The sequence below is a fragment of the Zootoca vivipara genome, chromosome 3, assembly GCF_963506605.1.
Source record: "Zootoca vivipara chromosome 3, rZooViv1.1, whole genome shotgun sequence".
Lineage (NCBI taxonomy): Eukaryota > Metazoa > Chordata > Lepidosauria > Squamata > Lacertidae > Zootoca > Zootoca vivipara.
Window position 1 is genome coordinate 73822425 of NC_083278.1, and position 18963 is coordinate 73841387.

General features: G+C 44.0%; 2 protein-coding genes across 2 annotated transcripts in view; one reads left to right on the forward strand and one right to left on the reverse strand.

Annotated features, from left to right (window-relative positions):
- The first annotated feature begins 540 nt into the window (after positions 1-540).
- On the forward strand, positions 541-9540 carry NTPCR (nucleoside-triphosphatase, cancer-related). The gene is made up of 5 exons (XM_035110639.2): positions 541-896; positions 4051-4213; positions 4916-5012; positions 6745-6954; positions 9377-9540. The coding sequence occupies exons 1-5, from the start codon at positions 863-865 to the stop codon at positions 9443-9445; spliced, it is 573 nt and encodes a 190-aa protein (XP_034966530.1). The 5' UTR covers positions 541-862; the 3' UTR covers positions 9446-9540.
- Positions 9541-17475: 7935 nt separating this feature from the next.
- The window catches only part of PCNX2 (pecanex 2), a 119782-nt gene continuing 118294 nt past the window's right edge, over positions 17476-18963 (reverse strand). The window contains exon 35 of the mRNA XM_060272854.1: positions 17476-18635. Within this exon, the coding sequence (XP_060128837.1) occupies positions 18462-18635 (174 nt within the window). The 3' untranslated portion in view covers positions 17476-18461. The remainder of the gene's footprint in view (positions 18636-18963) is intronic.

Here is an 18963-nt window from a genome sequence, read left to right on the forward strand (position 1 = left end):
GTGGATTGTAGTCCATGAAAGAGACCCAGTGTTATATAGTGGTTTGTGTCGGAATAGGAAACCTGGGCTCAAATCCCAATTTGGACACAATGCTCACTGGGTCATTGCCTCTCAGCCTAACGTACCTCATAGGGTTGTTGTGCGGATTGACCAAGGAGGGGAAGAGCCATGTAGGCTGCCTTGAGCTTCTTGGAGAAAAACCGAATACTGGTTGGCATCCACCTGTCTCGGGAGACAATGGAAGCTAGCACCTTCTGTGTAAAGCAGGCATGGCCAAACCTGGCCCTTCAGCTGTTTTGGGACTACAACTCCCATCATCCCTAGCTAACAGGACCAGTGGTCAGGGATGATGGGAATTGTAGTCCCAAAACAGCTGGAGGGCCAAGTTTGGCCATGCCTGGTGTAAAGTCAAACAGCGCCCATGACAACTTTGATAGGGGGGGTTCATGATAAGCGAGAAATAAGTGCCATAAATAAGTGAATACAATTAAGCCATAACATTTTTGATAGTCTTTAAGAGGCCAGGAGGGGGACTTGCTTTAAGCGGTGCATGCTTCCTCAGAAGCAGGTTCCACTGTGTTCGGTGGAACTTACTCCCGAGTAAGTGAACGTGGGGTCGCAGCAGCATAAGCCTACGAAAAAGAAAGAGCAACTGTCCACCGCAAAGCGGGCAACGGAGCTGCCGGACTTGGAAGGAAGCAGCAGAGACGCGAGAAAGGGGAGAGGCTGGCAGGCCAGTGGCAGCCGAAGCAGCGCGGGCTCTTTCCCCCGCTGCCGAGAGCGCGCGGCTGCAGGAAGGGAGCGCGAGGGCTCCGCTACGGCAGGCCGCTTTCCCGCCGTAGCCCGGACGGAGGCCCCCGCCATGGCCAAGCACGTTTTCCTGACGGGACCGCCAGGTAACCCAACCCGGCGGGAGCGGAGACGAAGGAAGGAAGGAAGGAAGGAAGGAGGGCGGGAGGGAGGCCCTGTCTGTGCAGCAGCCGCGGTGCTGCGAGGCTCCTGGAAGGGAAGGCGGAGGCAGAGCTCGGCAGAAACCAGGCCTCCTCTTCCGCCGCCTCCTCCCGGGCAGAAAGCGGAGCGGTTCCTCGGGCGAACTTACTTCCGAGTAACTTACTTCCGAGTAAACGTGCTTAGGGCCTCACGCTCCCCCGCCCATTCTCACGATCCCCCTCGGCCCTCGCCCTCCCCTGGCGTGTTTTGAGTCGTCTGCACTGTGTGGTTTCTATCCCGAAACCTTTTTAAACTGGAAAGGTTGGCTTTTAAGTGCGCAGGCTGCAGTCCTAGGTGCACCCACTTAACTTGACAAGAAGCCCATGGAACCCGGTGAAATTTACAATAAAATAACTAACAATAAAATAATCTGAGTGGTAATAGTGTGTAGCTGGGGCGGGGAACCCTTTTCAGCCAGAAGGCTTCACTCCCTTCTGGACGACCTTTCTTTTTGGGGTGGGGTGGGTGGGTACATGCCAGGGGCAAAAGTGGACAGAGCAATGAATGCAGATTTCAGTTTTGCACACCAGGCTAAAGTCTACACTGGCGCTTGTGCATCCCTCTCTGTCCTGGAAGCCAGAGGCATTATGAGAGATATCAATGTTGCACACTCAAGGAGGAATTTCCAAAATGCTTGGTCCCCAGGCTTGAGGTTCTCTGCCCTGCTTGGACTACCGTATAAACCTACAATTATTTACACTCTGAAATGAACCTTGTTGAGTTCAGTGGGGTTATTCTGAAGTAACTACAGATAGAATTACAGCCTTGTAGTGCAATACTATGCATGCTTATTCAGAAGCAAGTGCTACTGCATTCAGCAAAGTTTACTCCCAGGGAAGCAGGTGCAGGATTGCATCCTGACTTAATTTAGCCCCAGTGTAGAAAGCATGGTTAGGATTGGCTGTAAGCCTGTTCTGCTTTAAATGCCAGTACTAAATAAAGGAAGTCATTTGCACTGTTTGTGAGAGACGCTTCTCACTGGTAATATTTATCTATATAACAGCACATAACTCATTTTATCATCTTTACTAGACACCTGCGGCTAAGAAAATGGCCTGATTACTTCAGATATTAGGAATTCCGCCTCCGCTTTCCACATTGCTTCTGAGCCCCATTATCTCTTTTTTCCCCAGATCCAAATATGTCTACTGAAAAGTATTCCAGAAAGACACCCCCCCAATAGCATAGTGTTTAAATTAAACCAGGCTTCTGTTGTCTTAGTATTGTAGGTTGCAAATAGGTATGTCCTGTTCTCTGTAAATAATACAATAATGATAATATCAAACCTTAGCATTTAAACGTTTTCCACTCAAGACTGCAGCACATAGTATGAGTGTAGTCTACTTCTGAATAAGGATGCATAGTATTGTGCTGCAATATCTATTCTGTTACACCATGAAAACACACAGTTTTTTGTTATTTACGGAAGAAATATGGAACTGGATTTATCGGACAAAACACATTTAACTTTTTTACAGATCTTGCATATTGCTATCATTATTAAGGTTAATTTCTTTTTCTTTCCTTATATAACTCATGCCACATTTTTTAATCCTTGCAGGTTTTCGAAACCCTATCTGCCCATCAGTTAAAGTGCAAACACCCGTTCTTCTCATTAACATTTAGTTTGTGTGACTTAATTATTAAAAAATGATTTAGTACATAAGATCTAAATAATGTACAATTATCACTGTCCTCCTTTTTTATTGGAGTAAATTGGATTCCTGAAAATTTAAATTATGAGCCAAGGAAACAGTCATTTATCAGTGGATGCTAATATGATTATACAAGATGATGGCAATAGAGCTAGGGGTGGGTGGAGGTTACATTAATAAGCAAAACTCTTTTATCGTGTAGTATTCTAGAAGATGCAGAAACTGAGATGATGGCCCTCATTTATCACTTCTGGGGATATTTGTCACTGGGGATATTTGTAATAGAGAGGGCTACAAAATAGCTAAGCAGATGCTCTTGCATTTTTTTAGACTGTCCCTCTCTCTTAAAAACTGACACTTGGGAATGTATCAAAAAAAAGAAAGAAAAAGACAATGGATGTATATGCAATGACCTAATATGTTACAGGATGCGGGTGGCGCTGTGGGTTAAACCATAAAGCCTAGGGCTTGCCGATCAGAAGGTCGGTGGTTTGAATCCCCGCAACGGGGTGAGCTCCCGTTGCTCGGTCTCAGCTCCTGCCAACCTAGCAGTTCGAAAGCACATCAAAGTGCAAGTAGATAAATAGGTATCGCTCCAGCGGGAAGGTAAACGGCGTTTCCGTGTGCTGCTCTGGTTCACCAGAAGCGGCTTTGTCATGCTGGCCACATGACCTGGAAGCTGTACACCAGCTCCCTCGGCCAATAACGCGAGATGAGCGCCGCAACCCCAGAGTTGGTCACGCCTGGACCTAATGGTCAGGGGTCCCTTTACCCAGGGCCGTCTTAAGCACCTTTGGTGCCCTGGCGCCGTGGTGCCCGTTTTCCAGCGCGATGGGCGGGCGGGCTTAGCGCGCAGCCGCGGTCGCCGAGGGCACTGCTGTGCGGCGGAGTGGCCGGCCGGCGGGCAGGTGCAGCTGCGTGGCCCCCCCGGCGCTGTGGCGCCCTGCGCCACCCAACCTGGCCGTAGAGCCGGCCCTGCCTTTACCTTTACCTAATATGTTACTTGCCTGGGAGCTCCAAAATGCAAATGGCACAGCCTTGACCATTCTCCCTCTGAAGCAAATGGGGAACAATCTGATCACAGTGTGTAGGAGCATTTGCCCGGTAGACCAGACCCATTTTGTCATGTCTTCATGTTTCCATCTCATATTTCTGCCATGATAAGGGGCACAAAGACGTACAATAATGATGACTCTGGTGTGCATGGTGAATTCTTCTCAGCATAACTTGCAGTGCAGGCTGCCACAACTGGAGGCCAGTTTGGATGATGCATCCATTGCGAGGGCAATGTGTGCTTCAATTAGGAGGAAGGAGCCAAAAGAGTCCAGAAATACATATGTGTATTTGTTTTATTGGACATCCGTGATACTGAAAAAAGGCATAAAAAGCACTCTTCTTGTTATAGGAATTGGAAAAACAACACTGATTCAGAAAGCCACTGAAGTTTTAAAATCATCCGGTATCCCTATTGATGGATTTTATACAGAAGAAGTGAGAGAAGGTGGCAGGAGAATAGGATTTGATGTTGTCACTCTGAATGGAAGAAGAGGAATTTTGTCTAGAGTTGGGTATGACGTTTAAAATTCACATCCTGGCACCTAATCTGGGAACGCCTTTGTAGAATGCACAACTGGCCTTTGAAGCTCCTGTGCTGCTCATTCAAGGGTAGCTGGAATCAGATGAACCGTTGGAAGTGGTGAATAAGATTGTGAAGTCGCTGTGGTGATCTATAGTGTTAACTTGTTGCTGCCAAACAGCAAAAAAAAACCTCTTGTTGCAGAAACCAAGCAAAGTATCAGGGCATGCAATAAAAGAGGCAACAGGGGCAGGGATAGCCAGGGTCCATCATAATGATGTGCAGCGCAAATGACAAGCAGCTGTACTCCCAGTTAAAATTTACGGCAACTTTCTGGAACAATTATATGGGTGTTGAGCCAATCCCACACTTTTTTTTTCTATCACCCCAGGGCAGTTACCCGTTTTTGTAGAATTCTGCTCTTATGGTAGTAGCTGCCGCTTTCTGGTTCCATTGTGATCTTGTGCATATATCCCACCAGGATTGCAATACAGTATTATTAGCAACCTTATTAGCAACCCTCTGGGGCATCTAAGAAAGATGCGAGGACATTCTAATGGGATTAAGGAGGGGCACTGCAAGGGCATGTGAGAATTTTGACATGCTTCACATAGTCTGAGGGTTATCTGCTAAGGAACAGGGTTCTAGAATGCTTTAATGTTCACTGTGTTGGGTGTTTTCTCCCTTCCTTCAGCTCTGGTCCCTCCACGGCAAGGCGTGAATACCGCGTTGGCCAGTATGTAGTGGATCTAATGTCATTTGAACAGTTGACTCTTCCTTTGTTGAGAAATGTGAGTAATATTTTGGAATTTCTGGAGAACAATATGACTTAGGGTGAATAAGACATGATGAGGAGTTTATAGTGAAATGTCTTGTACTCTTCTATCTTGGTAGAGCTTAGATCGAGCACCCCTTTTCATTGTCAGCTCCATTTATGAGTTTTCGCAGCTCCCACCATCCTTCTGTCCCTCTGCACCCACAGCTCCCTGTTTGTCCGTCTGTCCGTCTGTCTGTCTCTCCCCAGCCCATCCTCTTGCACTCCATGGAAGATGGTGGGTTACCCAGAGTGGACCCACAGCATTTGGAGCCCCCTCCCTCCCAGTTCTCGCATTTGGTTTACAGGTTCAGATTCCTGTTCAGTTGCAAAAAGGTACAAACGATTCTCAACACATGGCTTACAGGACTATTGGGAAGCTAAAATGCCACTGGAGAAATTTGCAACTGTGTGGGTGACTGTATAACTGCCGTTATTCAGCACCATTTAGGTTTGGGGGTAAATGCAATTCCAAGATTAATCAGTGATGGGATCACTAAACAAATTAGAAAACACTTAGCGTCCTGAAAATTCTCCAGGAATGATACTGACAAACTAGATGCTCTACCATAACTCGTTTATCCTGCGGAGCTCATCCTGCGGAGCTCATTTAATACAGATATGCCTCCTTTTAGGAAAGTACAAAGGCATTTCCTGTAATTTTTTTCTTTCCTTTTAAAAAGCATCATAGAGTATTTAGCAGCAGGGTAATAAGTGGCTTGGACAGTACGACGAACCCCAGAGGGTGAAATAACACCACTTCAGCTAGCTTCTGTCAACTGTTCTTTCAGTAGATGTAGGACCATATATGTAGTCAGACCAACATAACAATAATTTTAAAAATGATTTTGAGTGGGGGGGGGAGGATGGGGAGCACCAGCAGATAAAGTTGGACACATAGGAACAAAAAGGCATGGTGAAGTACCGTAATGTAAAACTATTGTTTGTTAAAGAAATAGGTGATCTGAGATGTAGAAGCGAAGCTTCTGGGATCTTTGTTATATGACAGGCATCCCCAAACTGCGGCCCTCCAGATGTTTTGGCCTGCAACTCCCATGATCCCTAGCTAACAGGACCAGTGGTTGGGGAAGATGGGAATTGTAGTCCAAAACATCTGGAGGGCCAAAGCTTGGGGATGCCTATTATATGACTTGTATCTTAAGCTGAAATCCAGTACACATTTAACCTGGGAGTAACGCCCTTTGAACTTAGTATTATTTACTTCTGAGGAAGCACTCGTAGAATTGCCCTGTTATAATGATGCATTGCAGATACACAACTTTTTTTTCTCAAAAGTAACACACAGGAGGTAGAATCCTTTTGTTCTGTAATTTTAAATGCTGGAATTTGGAAGCAGCCTTTACTGACCAAATTACCAGGGAGGTCAGATCAGTTTTATGTTTAATATTTAATGGAAGATAAAATCCTGAGGATATCCCTGATAGTGACTAAATTTCTATCAGTAGCAGTGAAAATAAGAGAACAACTCACCTTCTGAATCTGGAAGGATATCTCAAGGGGCCAAGCAGAGGTTATTATGTCACATTTCTGAATCTGTTTTGCTCTAAGATTCTGATCTACTTTGTATGTTTTAATTTTATTTCTGGTCTATTGACAGTAATAAATTGAATGAATGGTTGACATATTGACTTAATCTACTAAATTTTCTTACTGGTGGCTTCAATCAGATACCTATATTTTCCTTATAGGCTGATCTTGGCAGTAGCACAGTGAAAAAGGTCTGCATAATTGACGAGATCGGCAAAATGGAGCTCTTCAGCCAGTCCTTTATTCAAGCTGCTCGTCAAATTCTGATTGGATCAGGAACTGTGATTCTTGGAACGATCCCAGTGCCTAAAGGAAAGCCCTTGGGGCTTGTGGAGGAGATCAGAAGTAGGAAGGAGGTGAAGGTCTTCAATGTAAGTAGGCTAAAGATCCACTGAGCAAGTTTTCATCTTTTGCCCATTGTGGAGTCTGGCCCAGTTTTAGCAATCACCTCTTACCACCGTTTGGTTTGTGCTCTGGACAGGATTGCATGTCCTTTGGTGGAATGGGTTTCCTGCTTGTGAGGGGCTCATAGTTTCATCCTTGTCACTAGAGACTATGGGGATTGATCTTGGGATCTTCTTTGGGCTAAGCATGTCGTCTACCAACAGGATGGTGTGTCCTCATGCACTCAGTTATATGGTAGACGCTCGGATTGCGATTTGACGCTTCTGCGCATGTGCAAAGCGTGATTTAGTGTTTCTGCGCATGCACACGCGCCGAAACCCGGAAGTAACTCGTTCCGGTACTTCCGGGTTCAGAACCCGAAAACACGCAACCCAAAGCATCTGTAACTCGTGGTATGACTGTAGTCATATGTAAACCTTAGCTATGGTGTTCAGCTAATGAAAGCAGCTGGCTATAGAGACCTCTGTTCATGAGTGCATCAGGGGCCCAGCCTACAGCCTGGTCAATTAACTTGAGTGCTGGCCCATTTAAAAGCCACCCTCCCAGTCCATTAGATATTTTAAGGCAAGAGCTTAAAACAAATGCAACAAACTTTCTTTTTTGCTTGCCACCAGGTGGCGCTGTGGTTAGACCACTGAGCCTAGGGCTTGCTGATCAGAAGATCGGTGGTTCGAATCCCTGTGACGGGGTGAGCTCCCGTTGCTTGGTCCCAGCTCCTGCCAACCTAGCAGTTCGAAAGCACGTCAAAATGCAAGTAGATAAATAGGAACCGCTACAGCGGGAAGGTAAATGGCGTTTCCATGTGCTGCTCTGGTTTGCCAGAAGCGGCTTTGTCATGCTGGCCACATGACCTGGAAGCTATACGCCGGCTCCCTCGGCCAATAATGCAAGATGAGCGCACAACCCCAGAGTCGGTCACGACTGGACCTAATGGTCAGGGGTCCCTTTACCTTTAGAGGCAGGAAAATATTTCAGATTCCTTGGGACCAGCAACAGCATGAGAGGTGTCCAAGAAGCTCTGCCTACCGCTTTCCACCACATTGTTCTCTTGTTGCTTGTTTGTGTTGGAAGACCTTTTAATTCGTCTGCCTGCATAATAGCTCTTCCTCCTGTTTGTTTCTGGCACCTGGTAACAGCATGTCAAGGCCTCTTTAGATTGAACCTCACGAAACCAGAAGTACCAGACACAAAATCAATGCAGGCAAATGCCCAAGATGTTCTTGATTCATTTGTGTCAATTTAGTTTGATAGAATCTTCTAAGAATATGGATTTATAGTTCCACTTTTTCCCCTATCTCATCAGCAGCTCCGTTCCCCAGATTGATTCTGCAAGTTGATCTTTGCCCAAACATCTTTGGTTTCCCCTCACTTGAAATTGTCCAATATAGCTCATGCTAATTTAGGTCATGCATGCTTGGGATGTTCATAGTGTTTTGCCTGTAATAGCTTTCAGCCCTCTGGAAGGAGGATCGTTGTGCCTCCTATCCTTTCCAGGGCCCTCTTTCTCTCTGCAAACATGGCATATATAGTTCACTCATTCATAATTTACCCCTCTTGGATCTCTTTGCTAGTTTGGTAATATGCCACCGACACCCACTGCATCTGGTTGCATATTTTCACATCTGCAGCAGCACATGCAGTCTATTGAACCTGATTGCTGTGAAGCAGTTAACATACAAATCAGGTAATTTGGAGGTGGATACCTTGGGGCCAGAAAGAAAATTTCTCTGATGGTGGAATTACAGTGAACAAATTATTATCCACTTCCTCAGCCTTCCATATTGACAACTATCACAATCAGTGTTCGAAACTCCCATTGTTCTATGCCAGGCATATGCAAACTTGGCCCTCCAGTTGTTTTGGGACTTCAATTCCCATCATCCCTGACCACTGGTCCTGTTAGCTAGGGATGATGGGAGTTGTAGTCCCAAAATATCTGGAGGGCCGAGTTTGCCTATGCCTGTTCTATGCGCCTTTTGCGACAGGGAATTTCATTAGTGTGAGCAGTTTCTGAACTCTGGGCACAGTACTGCACCTAAGATTTCAGATTAAAACTGCAGAGTGGAAGGAAAGGAGAACCTTTTTCTGCCTCTCCACTTCCAGCTACTCTCTCAAGACTGGAGAAGAGACCCTCTTAAGAATATTAGGGGGGTGGGCAGGGAAAGGACTAGACAATGTGAAAAATGAACCTAATATTTTAGCTGCAGTTCATTCATTTTCAGCTTTGTATTCTTGCTATAAAAAAGTGCACCTAGACATTCTGTTGCTGCGCCCATAACCTAGGTTTAACGTGCCATTTAGCTCCTAGCTTTCATATCTCAGTTTCTAACACTGGTCACAATAAATAGCCAGCAACGTTAACTAATCCATCTTTTTTTCTGATTCTAGATTACAAAGGAGAATAGAGACAGCATTTTGCAAGAAATTGTGGCAGCTGTGCAGAGCTGCCTAAAATGATGCACACCACTTTATGCGTTCTTTCCATCCCAGTGCAACCTCCATCTTTTTATTTTTTAAATAATTTTTATTAAAGATTTTCTTCATTTACAAAAGCACATGCATTGTCTCTTTCTTCAGGTTGTGTTTTCTACAGATCAGTTGCATTTGTCCTGAGACATTATTGTTATATGCAGTTTAGGGTTGGGAAGAAAAGGGGGGAGAATGGGAGAGAGGATAAAGCTTATGTTCATTTCCTTAGTGTATGTGTGGGGTTTTTGTGGGCGTCCCTTGGGTAGCTTCTCTTTCTATTTCCTTGTTATGTTTCCTTGGTGGTGAGAAAGGTTGGGGTGGCCTAGGGTGTGGTTGATTGTCTTTGGTTGACTGCAGTGGGATTTGTTTGTGCCGGGGGGGGGGGGAGGAGTTGTTTGGTTAAGTTAAAACAAAATAAAAAAATTCCTTCCAGTAGCACCTTAGGGACCAACCAAGTTTGTCATTGGTATGAGCTTTCGTGTGCATGCACACTTCTTAAGATACCTGTGCATGACAATGACAAACTTAGTACTGGAAGGAATTTTTTTTTTTGTTTCGACTACGGCAAACCAACACGGCTACCTACCTGTAACTTGGTTAAGTTAGCCATTTTGAATTATATGCTGTCGGTGGGTTCGTGCTGTTGTCTTGTTGGGCTGTGTATGTGATAAAAGGCAGCCATACCAGAGTGAAGGGGTCCTCTTCTATGGTATTTGTACCCCATGTCAGTTTCAGTCTATTGGTTAGCTTTTCTAGCAAGGCTGTTTCCCATACTACTTGATACCAGTGTTCCATGTTTATTCTTGACAGGTCCCTCCAGTGTCTGGTTATGATGTTTCTGGCTGCTGAGAGTAGGTGGGGCAACCTCTATCTTTGAAACTTTATTGTCTTTGAATATGCAGGTGTGAATTGTGATGTTTCACATTTGTTGCCTGCCATTGATTTTCAGTTATAATAAGATCAAGCAAATTGAACCAATTTGACACAAAATTAGTAGAAATAGGTTCAGATGTTTTCAGCTGTAGTATCGTGTTGGAATTGGAGAAAATTCTCTTGATATAAATCCTTGCAAACAGTTTGTATCCTGTTTCTACCCATGCCCTGTACACAAATGTACAGTAGGCACATACCTGAATTGTACATGGAATGCTCTTTAGGCAAATCAGTTAAGAAACACAGATATATCAGCTTGACTTATCTCTCAGTGTAAGTGAAGAAGGAAAATATGATCTGGGATCCAAGGGACACTCCTATTCATCTTTCTAGTGTTTTTGGGGGGGTTCAAAGAACAAGCCTAACTGTATTCTGCTGATGTGATATTTGATCAGGATTCTGCCAAGTTTTTCAGTCTAATTTGTTTGCTTGCTAGCTCTTCAGTTTCCAAATCTCTGGTAGGTATTTCATTCATTAAACTGTGTAATATTTCTCTTGTAAGCCAACCTTTTTCTATAACTCAGCTTGACTTCTGGTGGTGCCAGTTAAACAATTAGTGTCCACTAATGCCTAACCATTTTTGTTTTGTTTAGCACCATTTCGTTAATAATGGAACTACCTGTGTAAATTACTGTGGCACAGCTTGTATCCCACAAGACCTATGAATGGTGTTCAGAAAAAGTGTTTACCACTTAATCCATTCTGCATGTCATGAAAGTTAAATTCCCAGCCAGGTGCACATTTGTTTTCATGCATTGTGTGGTGTTCCTTGGCTGTAGCAAAATTTGTAAAGGAATTTAGTTCTTCTTCCTCTGTCCTGCGTGTTTGAAGTGTAACAAATATTGAATCAAGACATCCCTTGGTGAATGCAATATAGAAACTTGCAGTGTCTTCAAAGCCATTTATATGGATACCAGGTTATAATCTGTCTACAATAGCAAAAAGTCTGCACGTTTTCCCCATAGGACTATCCTGTTACCAGCTCTACCTTATTGAAGGTGCTTAGAAGTCTGCCCATGGACTTGACAGTAATGAACGACTCTTTCCTGCCCCGTATACTTGTGGTAAAGGCTTATTATAACTGCAGTCTGCTACTAGACTCCTGCAATATTATGACCTCACTCAATTTTCTCACCACTTAATATTGAGAGTGAGCTGGAAGTGGGGAACTGGCAGCCCTGTTTCATAGATGATATCTCTGATCATTATATTTGGCATAACGAAAGAACTTTCCCCAAGTAGAACTGACAAGGTTTTTTCTCCTTTCCTTGCAATGTGTGTCCCGGTTCCCCTGAGAGTCATTTCTTGCTATTAGCTCCTTCGATGCAATGCAGGTGTTCTATGCATCGTACCAATATCATTTTAAGACACCAGTATCCCACTAATGCAGCGTGACTATTTCAAACACGTATCAATAAAGGAAGAAACTGGATTAGGAGAATGAACCCAGTGGTTTGCGGGTAGCCGTAATGAGCAAGTTTCCCACTCTGTTTTTGTTTCATGAGACCTTATGTTGACAATAGTACGTTATTGTTTTTGGAAGGTCCAAGAGCACTATGATACAAGAAGCAGCCCTACAGCAAATAATTCGTGTGTCTGGTCTCCACGGCACATGATGTATCTGCAGAGCTCTGATTAAAGTCGTGTTGCACCTGTGGATTTTAATTGGTATAACAGGAAGAGCATAATTTGTGCTTGATCTTCTCCACGGGCCTATGCATCAAGGCCATTCAACGCGTATATTTGTAGCAATTCGAGCCAAGAAAAAGTACCCAGATGGAGTAACAAAGGCTGTTTTGTTCAACTTGTCTTGGGTCTATTATGTATTTATTTTGCACTCAGGATTTCCGAAGAAAGAATTTTGTAATGTTTGCAGAAGTTCAAAGACGGCAACATGAGATTTTTTAGGGAGATTCAATGGTGGAAATGCAAGCAGAGCTATTTCATTAAGGACCTAGGAGGAGGGAAAAGAACAATTCCATCTTTTAAGAATTCTGACTGTTGAAGCAGAAGCCCAATGAACACAGCTTTCTTCAGCTCCTCTACTTTTGTGCCTGGATGTTGCATTTTACCTGTTTCAGAAAGAAAAGAGAAGCAGAAATTGGCCAGGAATGGCTGCATATCAACAATGGCCACTCAGTGGTTTTACATAAAACGTTTCCTGTCTGCCTTAGTTCTCCATATAAACAATGGGAAGACTAACCTTCACAGTTCACTTATAGTTTTCTCGGAGCATCTATAAAGAACCAAGAATGGATGAAGTTCTCTCTGGGTTTTTTCTTCACCGTCTTCTGTTCCCTTAGAAGCAGCACATCTGTGTGTGGAATGAGGGGTGACGGGAGCCATTACAGCAGCTGTTCACCAAGTGAAAGGAACACCTGCTGGGTGCAATGGAGTCTCAAGTTATTTCACCAGCACAGGCAGAGTGAAAACATCTTGCACTAACACAATAAATTGAAAATTGATCTGGCTGTGCTATGGCTTGGTGTTCAATATCGTGAGACTGACTTCTGAGTGGTTTCTGTTGTGAATACTATTCTCCCTCAAGCTAGTTCTGCCTGTGGAATAATAATAATAATAATAATAATAATAATAATAATAAATAATAATAAATTTATTATATTTGTATACCATCCTTCATCTGTAGATCTCAGGCTGGTTCACAACAAAAATGTTCTATATAAAAAAGATAGAATAGGGAATACAAATAAGAACAAAGGCAAACCAATAGTCCCCCCTCCCACAACACATTTAAAAGAGTATCTGATGGAATACAGTCTGGAGAACTGTCAATAACAAATTTTAAAAGCAGAGGTTTTTAAAGGAAATCCAGTAATGAGAGGGTTTCTTTTAAAAAGTCATGCCTCCTAAGCAGAGCAACCAAAGAAAGGGAAAATAAAAATTAAAATTAACACCAAGCAATAAAAAACAATTTTAAAGAAATGAAGCCAAAATGCCTGTGCCATGGGCTCCCTGCCATGATTTCTCCTCTTTAAATTAAATTCATAGCCTGACCCACAACTGATGCTTGAAGTAATCCTGCTTGGAACATGAGAGCCAATGTGGTGAAGGAGTTAGGGTGTTGGACTAGTACCTTGGAGACCAAGGTTCAAAACCTCACTCAGCCATGAAGCCCCCGACTTTTGAGAAGATTTTCCAGGGTTAAAAAGTAGTCTTATACGCAGGAATATACAGTAAGTAAATTCCATGGAAAACAAGGGGGTTTAACAAAGTCTAGGCCAGGCATCCCCAAACTGTGGCCCTCCAGATGTTTTGGCCTACAACTCCCATGATCCCTAGCTAACAGGACCAGTGATGAGAGGGTTTCTTTTAAAAAGTCATGCCTCCTAAGCCTCCCCCATATCATATTGGGGGGGGGAGTCTCCAGTAAGTGCTGGAAGTTCAACAGGAGTGGGGGGCATGTTTGACCTCACCTAGGAGTTCCATTAAATCGGGCCCATGTTACTGAATGCATGGCTTCTGGTGGATGAGCTATGCACCTGAGTCATGGGAGGACCATTAACAGTGACCCCCCACCCCAGACCTTAGTGATTTAGCAGGGGTATAAGGTATCAGGTGGTGCTTGAGGTATCCTGGACCCAAGTTGTCAATAGCCTTGTAAATATAAGAGCCTAACATATGGGCAGCCAGTTATGATGTCTATTATATTGGAAGCCACTCTACCAATAACTGCCTTAAGTGAATTGGCTGAAAGGTGATATATATATATATAAGGAGGAAACCCATGTTTGCAATTATGGGGGTGCAAAGCACATAGGCAATGTGTAAAGATTAGTACTGGGGCAGTGCAGAGCAAAACAATGCAGATTTTGATAAAATGGGTTTGGTACAGCCTTCACCTTAAAATCCTTTCCAGCACCAACTCCCCCCCCCCGCCTGCCATGTGCTTTTCAGCTTGTGACTTCTGTAAACAATGCCCTCAAAATCAACATGGGACAGCTGTGCATCTGGGAGTGAAAGACGACTTGAATTCATTCCAGGAAAATAGTTTAGAATCACAGAGAATATGTGACAGGTGTATCATTTTCCGGTTTGCCTCCCAACTACTACAGAATTGCCTGGCAGAAGAAAGTGATTCTTGTAACACCGTAAAAAGAACCGGCTCATGTGTTAGCTGCAATTATCATATGAAAGGCATCAAAGCTTTTGCCCATGAATATTTGTGCTCATCTCATAATGCAGCTGCCCTGTGATTAATCACGGAGCATTTGTTTACAGAAGCTGTACATTAGCCCGGACTGCATTTGATCCAATGCAGAGTAAGATTTTTTGTATTCACACGGAAATTTCTGCCATGCAAGGATGTGATGAATAGATTTCAAACAAAGGCTTAAATGAGATTATGCAACATTTCCTAACTCCACCAAGCTCTTTCGCTTCTAGAGAAATAAGAACTAAAACATATACACAGGTGTGGTAAAAGCAATTCTTGAGGGATTAGTACAGGCATCCCCAGACTTCGGCCCTCCAGATGTTTTGGACTACAGTCCCCATCATCCCTGACCACTGGTCCTGTTAGCTAGGGATCATGGAGTTGTAGGCCAAAACATCTGGAGGGCCGCAGTTTGGGGATGCCTGAATTAGTACAACAAACAGGGCTAGAGATTGCACTGTAGGCATGTGAGGATTGGCAGAGGCCAGGCTCCAGTCACCTAATTGCAGGAATTCTGCAGAACTGAACTAAAGTTTTGCGCTAGGCATGGCATGATGAAAAAAACCACAAAAAGTCTTTGCATCTCCCTCTTGATGCAGAGTGCAGCTCCATCTATCACCACTAACAGGATTTTCCAGTGCAATGCCAATATATCTTTGAATATCTTTGCTGGGGAACAAACAGTGGGCGCTTCCCAGAGGCACCTAGTTTGCCACTGTGGCAAATGGGATGTTGCACTAGCTTGGCCTTAGTGTGATCCAGTGGGGCTCTTCTGATGTGGAGGAAAAAAGCAGCTGGAACTGCCAGAAGGCACCATGCAGAAGTGCCCTGTGCCTTCTGCACAGTGGCCTTCTGCAAAACACAGTCCGGTGCAAGGGGAGAGCAGCTTGCAGCTGAATGGGTATTGGGAGCTGTTGCGGTTTATTTCTTATAGCTGCGTGCAGGGCTGGATTTAGGTTTGATGAGGCCCTAAGCTACTGAAGGTAATGGGGCCCTTTATATGTCCAGTTGTCCTTTGTCAACAAATGGTCACTGTTTTTTGTGTTGAATATATAGTATATATGGTAGTATATATGGTAATTTATGGACCTAATAGGTATCTAAACTCTAAAGCCATTTGCACATAAGAAAAAAAGCCTACACAACACAAAACACTGTTGCTGTATGTAGGTTTTATTCTATTTGTTTTTTATCTTATATTACATCCAGGTTTTTTTTCTTTAATTTTTTGGGGGGTCCCCAAGAGAGTGGGGCCCTAAGCTATAGCTTGTTTAGCTTATACGCAAATCCGGCACTGCCTATGTGCTTCACTGACAGCCACCAAGAAGGGAGGTAAGAGGAAGCTAATTCTGCTGCTGGGGGTCAAAACCATGAAAACTTCTGCTGTCTTTCTGCCAAAAAAAGAGAGCAGCAGCCTGCCACCTCTTTGGCCATCTCTCTGCATCCACACAATCCTTGGCAGCACTTTCTCCTCCACCCCAAGTAAATTCAATACAAATCTTTAAGATTTTAAAGTTGTTTCTTCCTCCTCCTCCTCTTCTTCTTCTTCTTCTTCTTCTTCTTCTTCTTCTTCTTCTTCTTCTTCTTCTTCTTCTTCTTCTTCTTCTTCTTCTTCTTCTTCTTCTTCTTCTCCCCCCCCCCCCGAGAAACAGCACATTTCCACCCTAGTCTTCATATTGGAATATTATTATTGGAAAATATTATTTATTAAATTTATATACCACCCTTCATCTGAATATTTCAGGGCGGTTCACAGCATGCAAGAGACTAGGTCCCTGTGTCCCAAATGACTACTTGGAATTTTATGCATAAGTTTGCCTACCTTTCTTGGGTAATGATGGCATTGTGGGCCAGCCGCCTCTGCCCGTCTTCCCTGACAGGGGAAGGTGCTTGGAAGCTACTCACAGTCAGGGCACCCAAATGGGCCTCCTTGCCCACTAGGGAAGGGAATCCTGGCCGCCTGCATATTCAGCCAATGTCAGGCAGCCTCAGGAGCAGGCACTGCTCAAGGGGCGGAGCCAACTGGGCCTGCAGGCTCCACTTGGGTCTGTGCCTTGAATACTTAAAGAGGCCCAACCTCGACCTCCACACACAGTTTCCTGTAGGATTCGAAGCATAGTTTGTATTGTTTGGGGCACAGAGTTATAGGATAGTAAAAGAGGTGATAAACATGGCCCTCACAATTCTACAAAAATTGTAAGGGGTTTAATTTTAGGTGCGTATTGTAGGAATCCTGGTGATGCAACATTCTTGCTGTCCAATGACGCTCACTTTCCTGCTCAGCAGCTGACCAAATGTTGCAAGCCACTGTGATGCAGCAGAAGCCCAATAAACATGCTTATATGACTGCCTTACTTGCACACCCAGGCTTTGTTCATGTATCCCACAACATACATTTTTGCTTTCAAGCAATGTGAATACTTGTCCCCTACTCACAAAACATTTCCAATCATCCCTGGCTACAGAGCTGTAGCTATGGGGGCACAAGTTGAGGTGTTTTTGTTTTTGCCCTTGTTGAAGCCCCCACAGGGCTGCCATTGAGGCACTCAGCACTGGCGGAGCTTCATGCTCCAGCACCGGGGGCAGGGCTGGCGCCCGTTCTGGGGGCGAGGCATGCTGCCCAGAGGCGCCCTCAGGATCACGCTGCCCGGGGCGGAGCGCCCCCATCGCCCCTCCTTTCCTACGCCCCTAGCACTCAGCCTGTGTATGCATGTCAAACTGGGTGTTTCACCCGGGTGAAATAAAACCTAGTTTTGCCCCTGCCTGGCTGTGAATCAACTACTTGTCTTAGTTCCTGATAATGGTTGTGGGCTATTAGTGAAATTAAGAGCAGAAATGCTGTGCGTCCTTCTGGAGATAGTCTAATAACAATAGCAGAACCAGACACTGGTAGTTGTAAAGTCTTTAATTACAAAAAACAAAACAAAAAACGTTTTAAACGTTTGTCAGTGTTTGTGTATGTGAAAGAGCATCGTAGTGCTTTTGAGTCTCTTGGTTTCAGAAATAGGCATGAATTTCTGCCAACCCAATCAGGACTGCAAGGCTATGCAGTCCTTTTAGAAAAAGCAGCTTTGTTTGCAAATAAGGAGCACCATTGGCTTTGTGAAGGCTTTTCATGCATTGGCTATATTTGGTTTACGGCAATGTGCAGCCTGGCACTTTCATATACTATTTCATTATGACTGCATGCAGTGGGCCACCTTCTGGATTAATATGTTGCGGCACATAATTGTCAGCTGCATAACACTTCAAACAAACAGGGGAATGAGGCTTTCCTTTTGACTTTCCTTAAAAAATAAATAAAAAGATTCCGCATACTAATGTTGGGGTATGCAGTTTTCTCTCCTATTACATATTCATTGCTTCAATTAAAAAAACAATTGTTTCTGATGCATTATGTATAAAATGCCAGTTATTTAGCATGCAATCATCTGTTTGGTTACAACAAGAGACAGATGTTGATGTGCTTTTTCACGGAGATGCATTCAGAGTTTCTGTTGCTTTCAGTCTTAGTTCCACGGTATGTGTGTTCTCGCCCCCTCCTCAAATCTTTTCCAAGTTCCATCTGAAAAATATTAGCACTTCAGGGGAAGGAAAGTCAAGACAAGTTGTTGACGTTTCCCCCCAGATCGCATCTGAATTTTCATGAACTTGAGATGACGTCGCCCAGCGCTTTTGGAATAGCACTAAATGCCAATCGTAGAACATCCTGCTTCTATATTGTAATATTTTTCACTGGAGAATTCAAAAAAAAAAATAGATACTTTGCATTTTGTGTTGTGTTTGTTTGCTTTTTGTTATACTTGGAATAACCTTAACATTTCATTTGGGACGTGAAGCTAGATGTGTTTTGATGTCATGTGTACAGAGCATTAGCCCTTGGTACAAGTGGATTCTTTACTGCTCTTCTGAAAGGCTGTGTTGGGAACCTGTGTCTTCCAACGCCATGTCCTCTTGGCTGGCTCTCCTACATTCCAGCATGTGGCTCATCAGAAGAGCATGTGCAGCACCCCGATCTCTTCGCTGTCTGGATTCACTCGTGTCAGTTGCTTCGTAATCCTCAGACAATTGCTTTTAAAAAAGAAAAGGAGATTGCGTCAGCAGTGTCTTAAGTAACCTTTGAAATGGTATTTCAGAACAATTGGCCATGATCCAAAAGACTGCATGTACTCTTCTGCATGGGCAGTTTGAGCATATTACACCAGCCCTGGTCCGACTGCACTGGCTACCAATTACTTTCCGGGTCCAATTCAAAGTTCTGGTTTTGACCTCTAAAGCCTTAAACGGCTCAGGACCGCAATACCTCAAGGACCACGTCTTTCCATATGGACCTACCTGGACCCTGAGATCAACTCCTGAGGCCCTCCTTCATGTGCCTTCTCCTCCAGGGGTCTGGAGG

Coding starts and splice junctions, on each gene's coding strand:
- NTPCR (XM_035110639.2), top strand. CDS start 863: ATGGCCAAGCACGTTTTCCTGACGGGACCGCCAG. Junction 897..4,050: donor TTTCCTGACGGGACCGCCAG/GTAACCCAACCC, acceptor TTCTTGTTATAG/GAATTGGAAAAACAACACTG. Junction 4,214..4,915: donor GGAATTTTGTCTAGAGTTGG/GTATGACGTTTA, acceptor CCCTTCCTTCAG/CTCTGGTCCCTCCACGGCAA.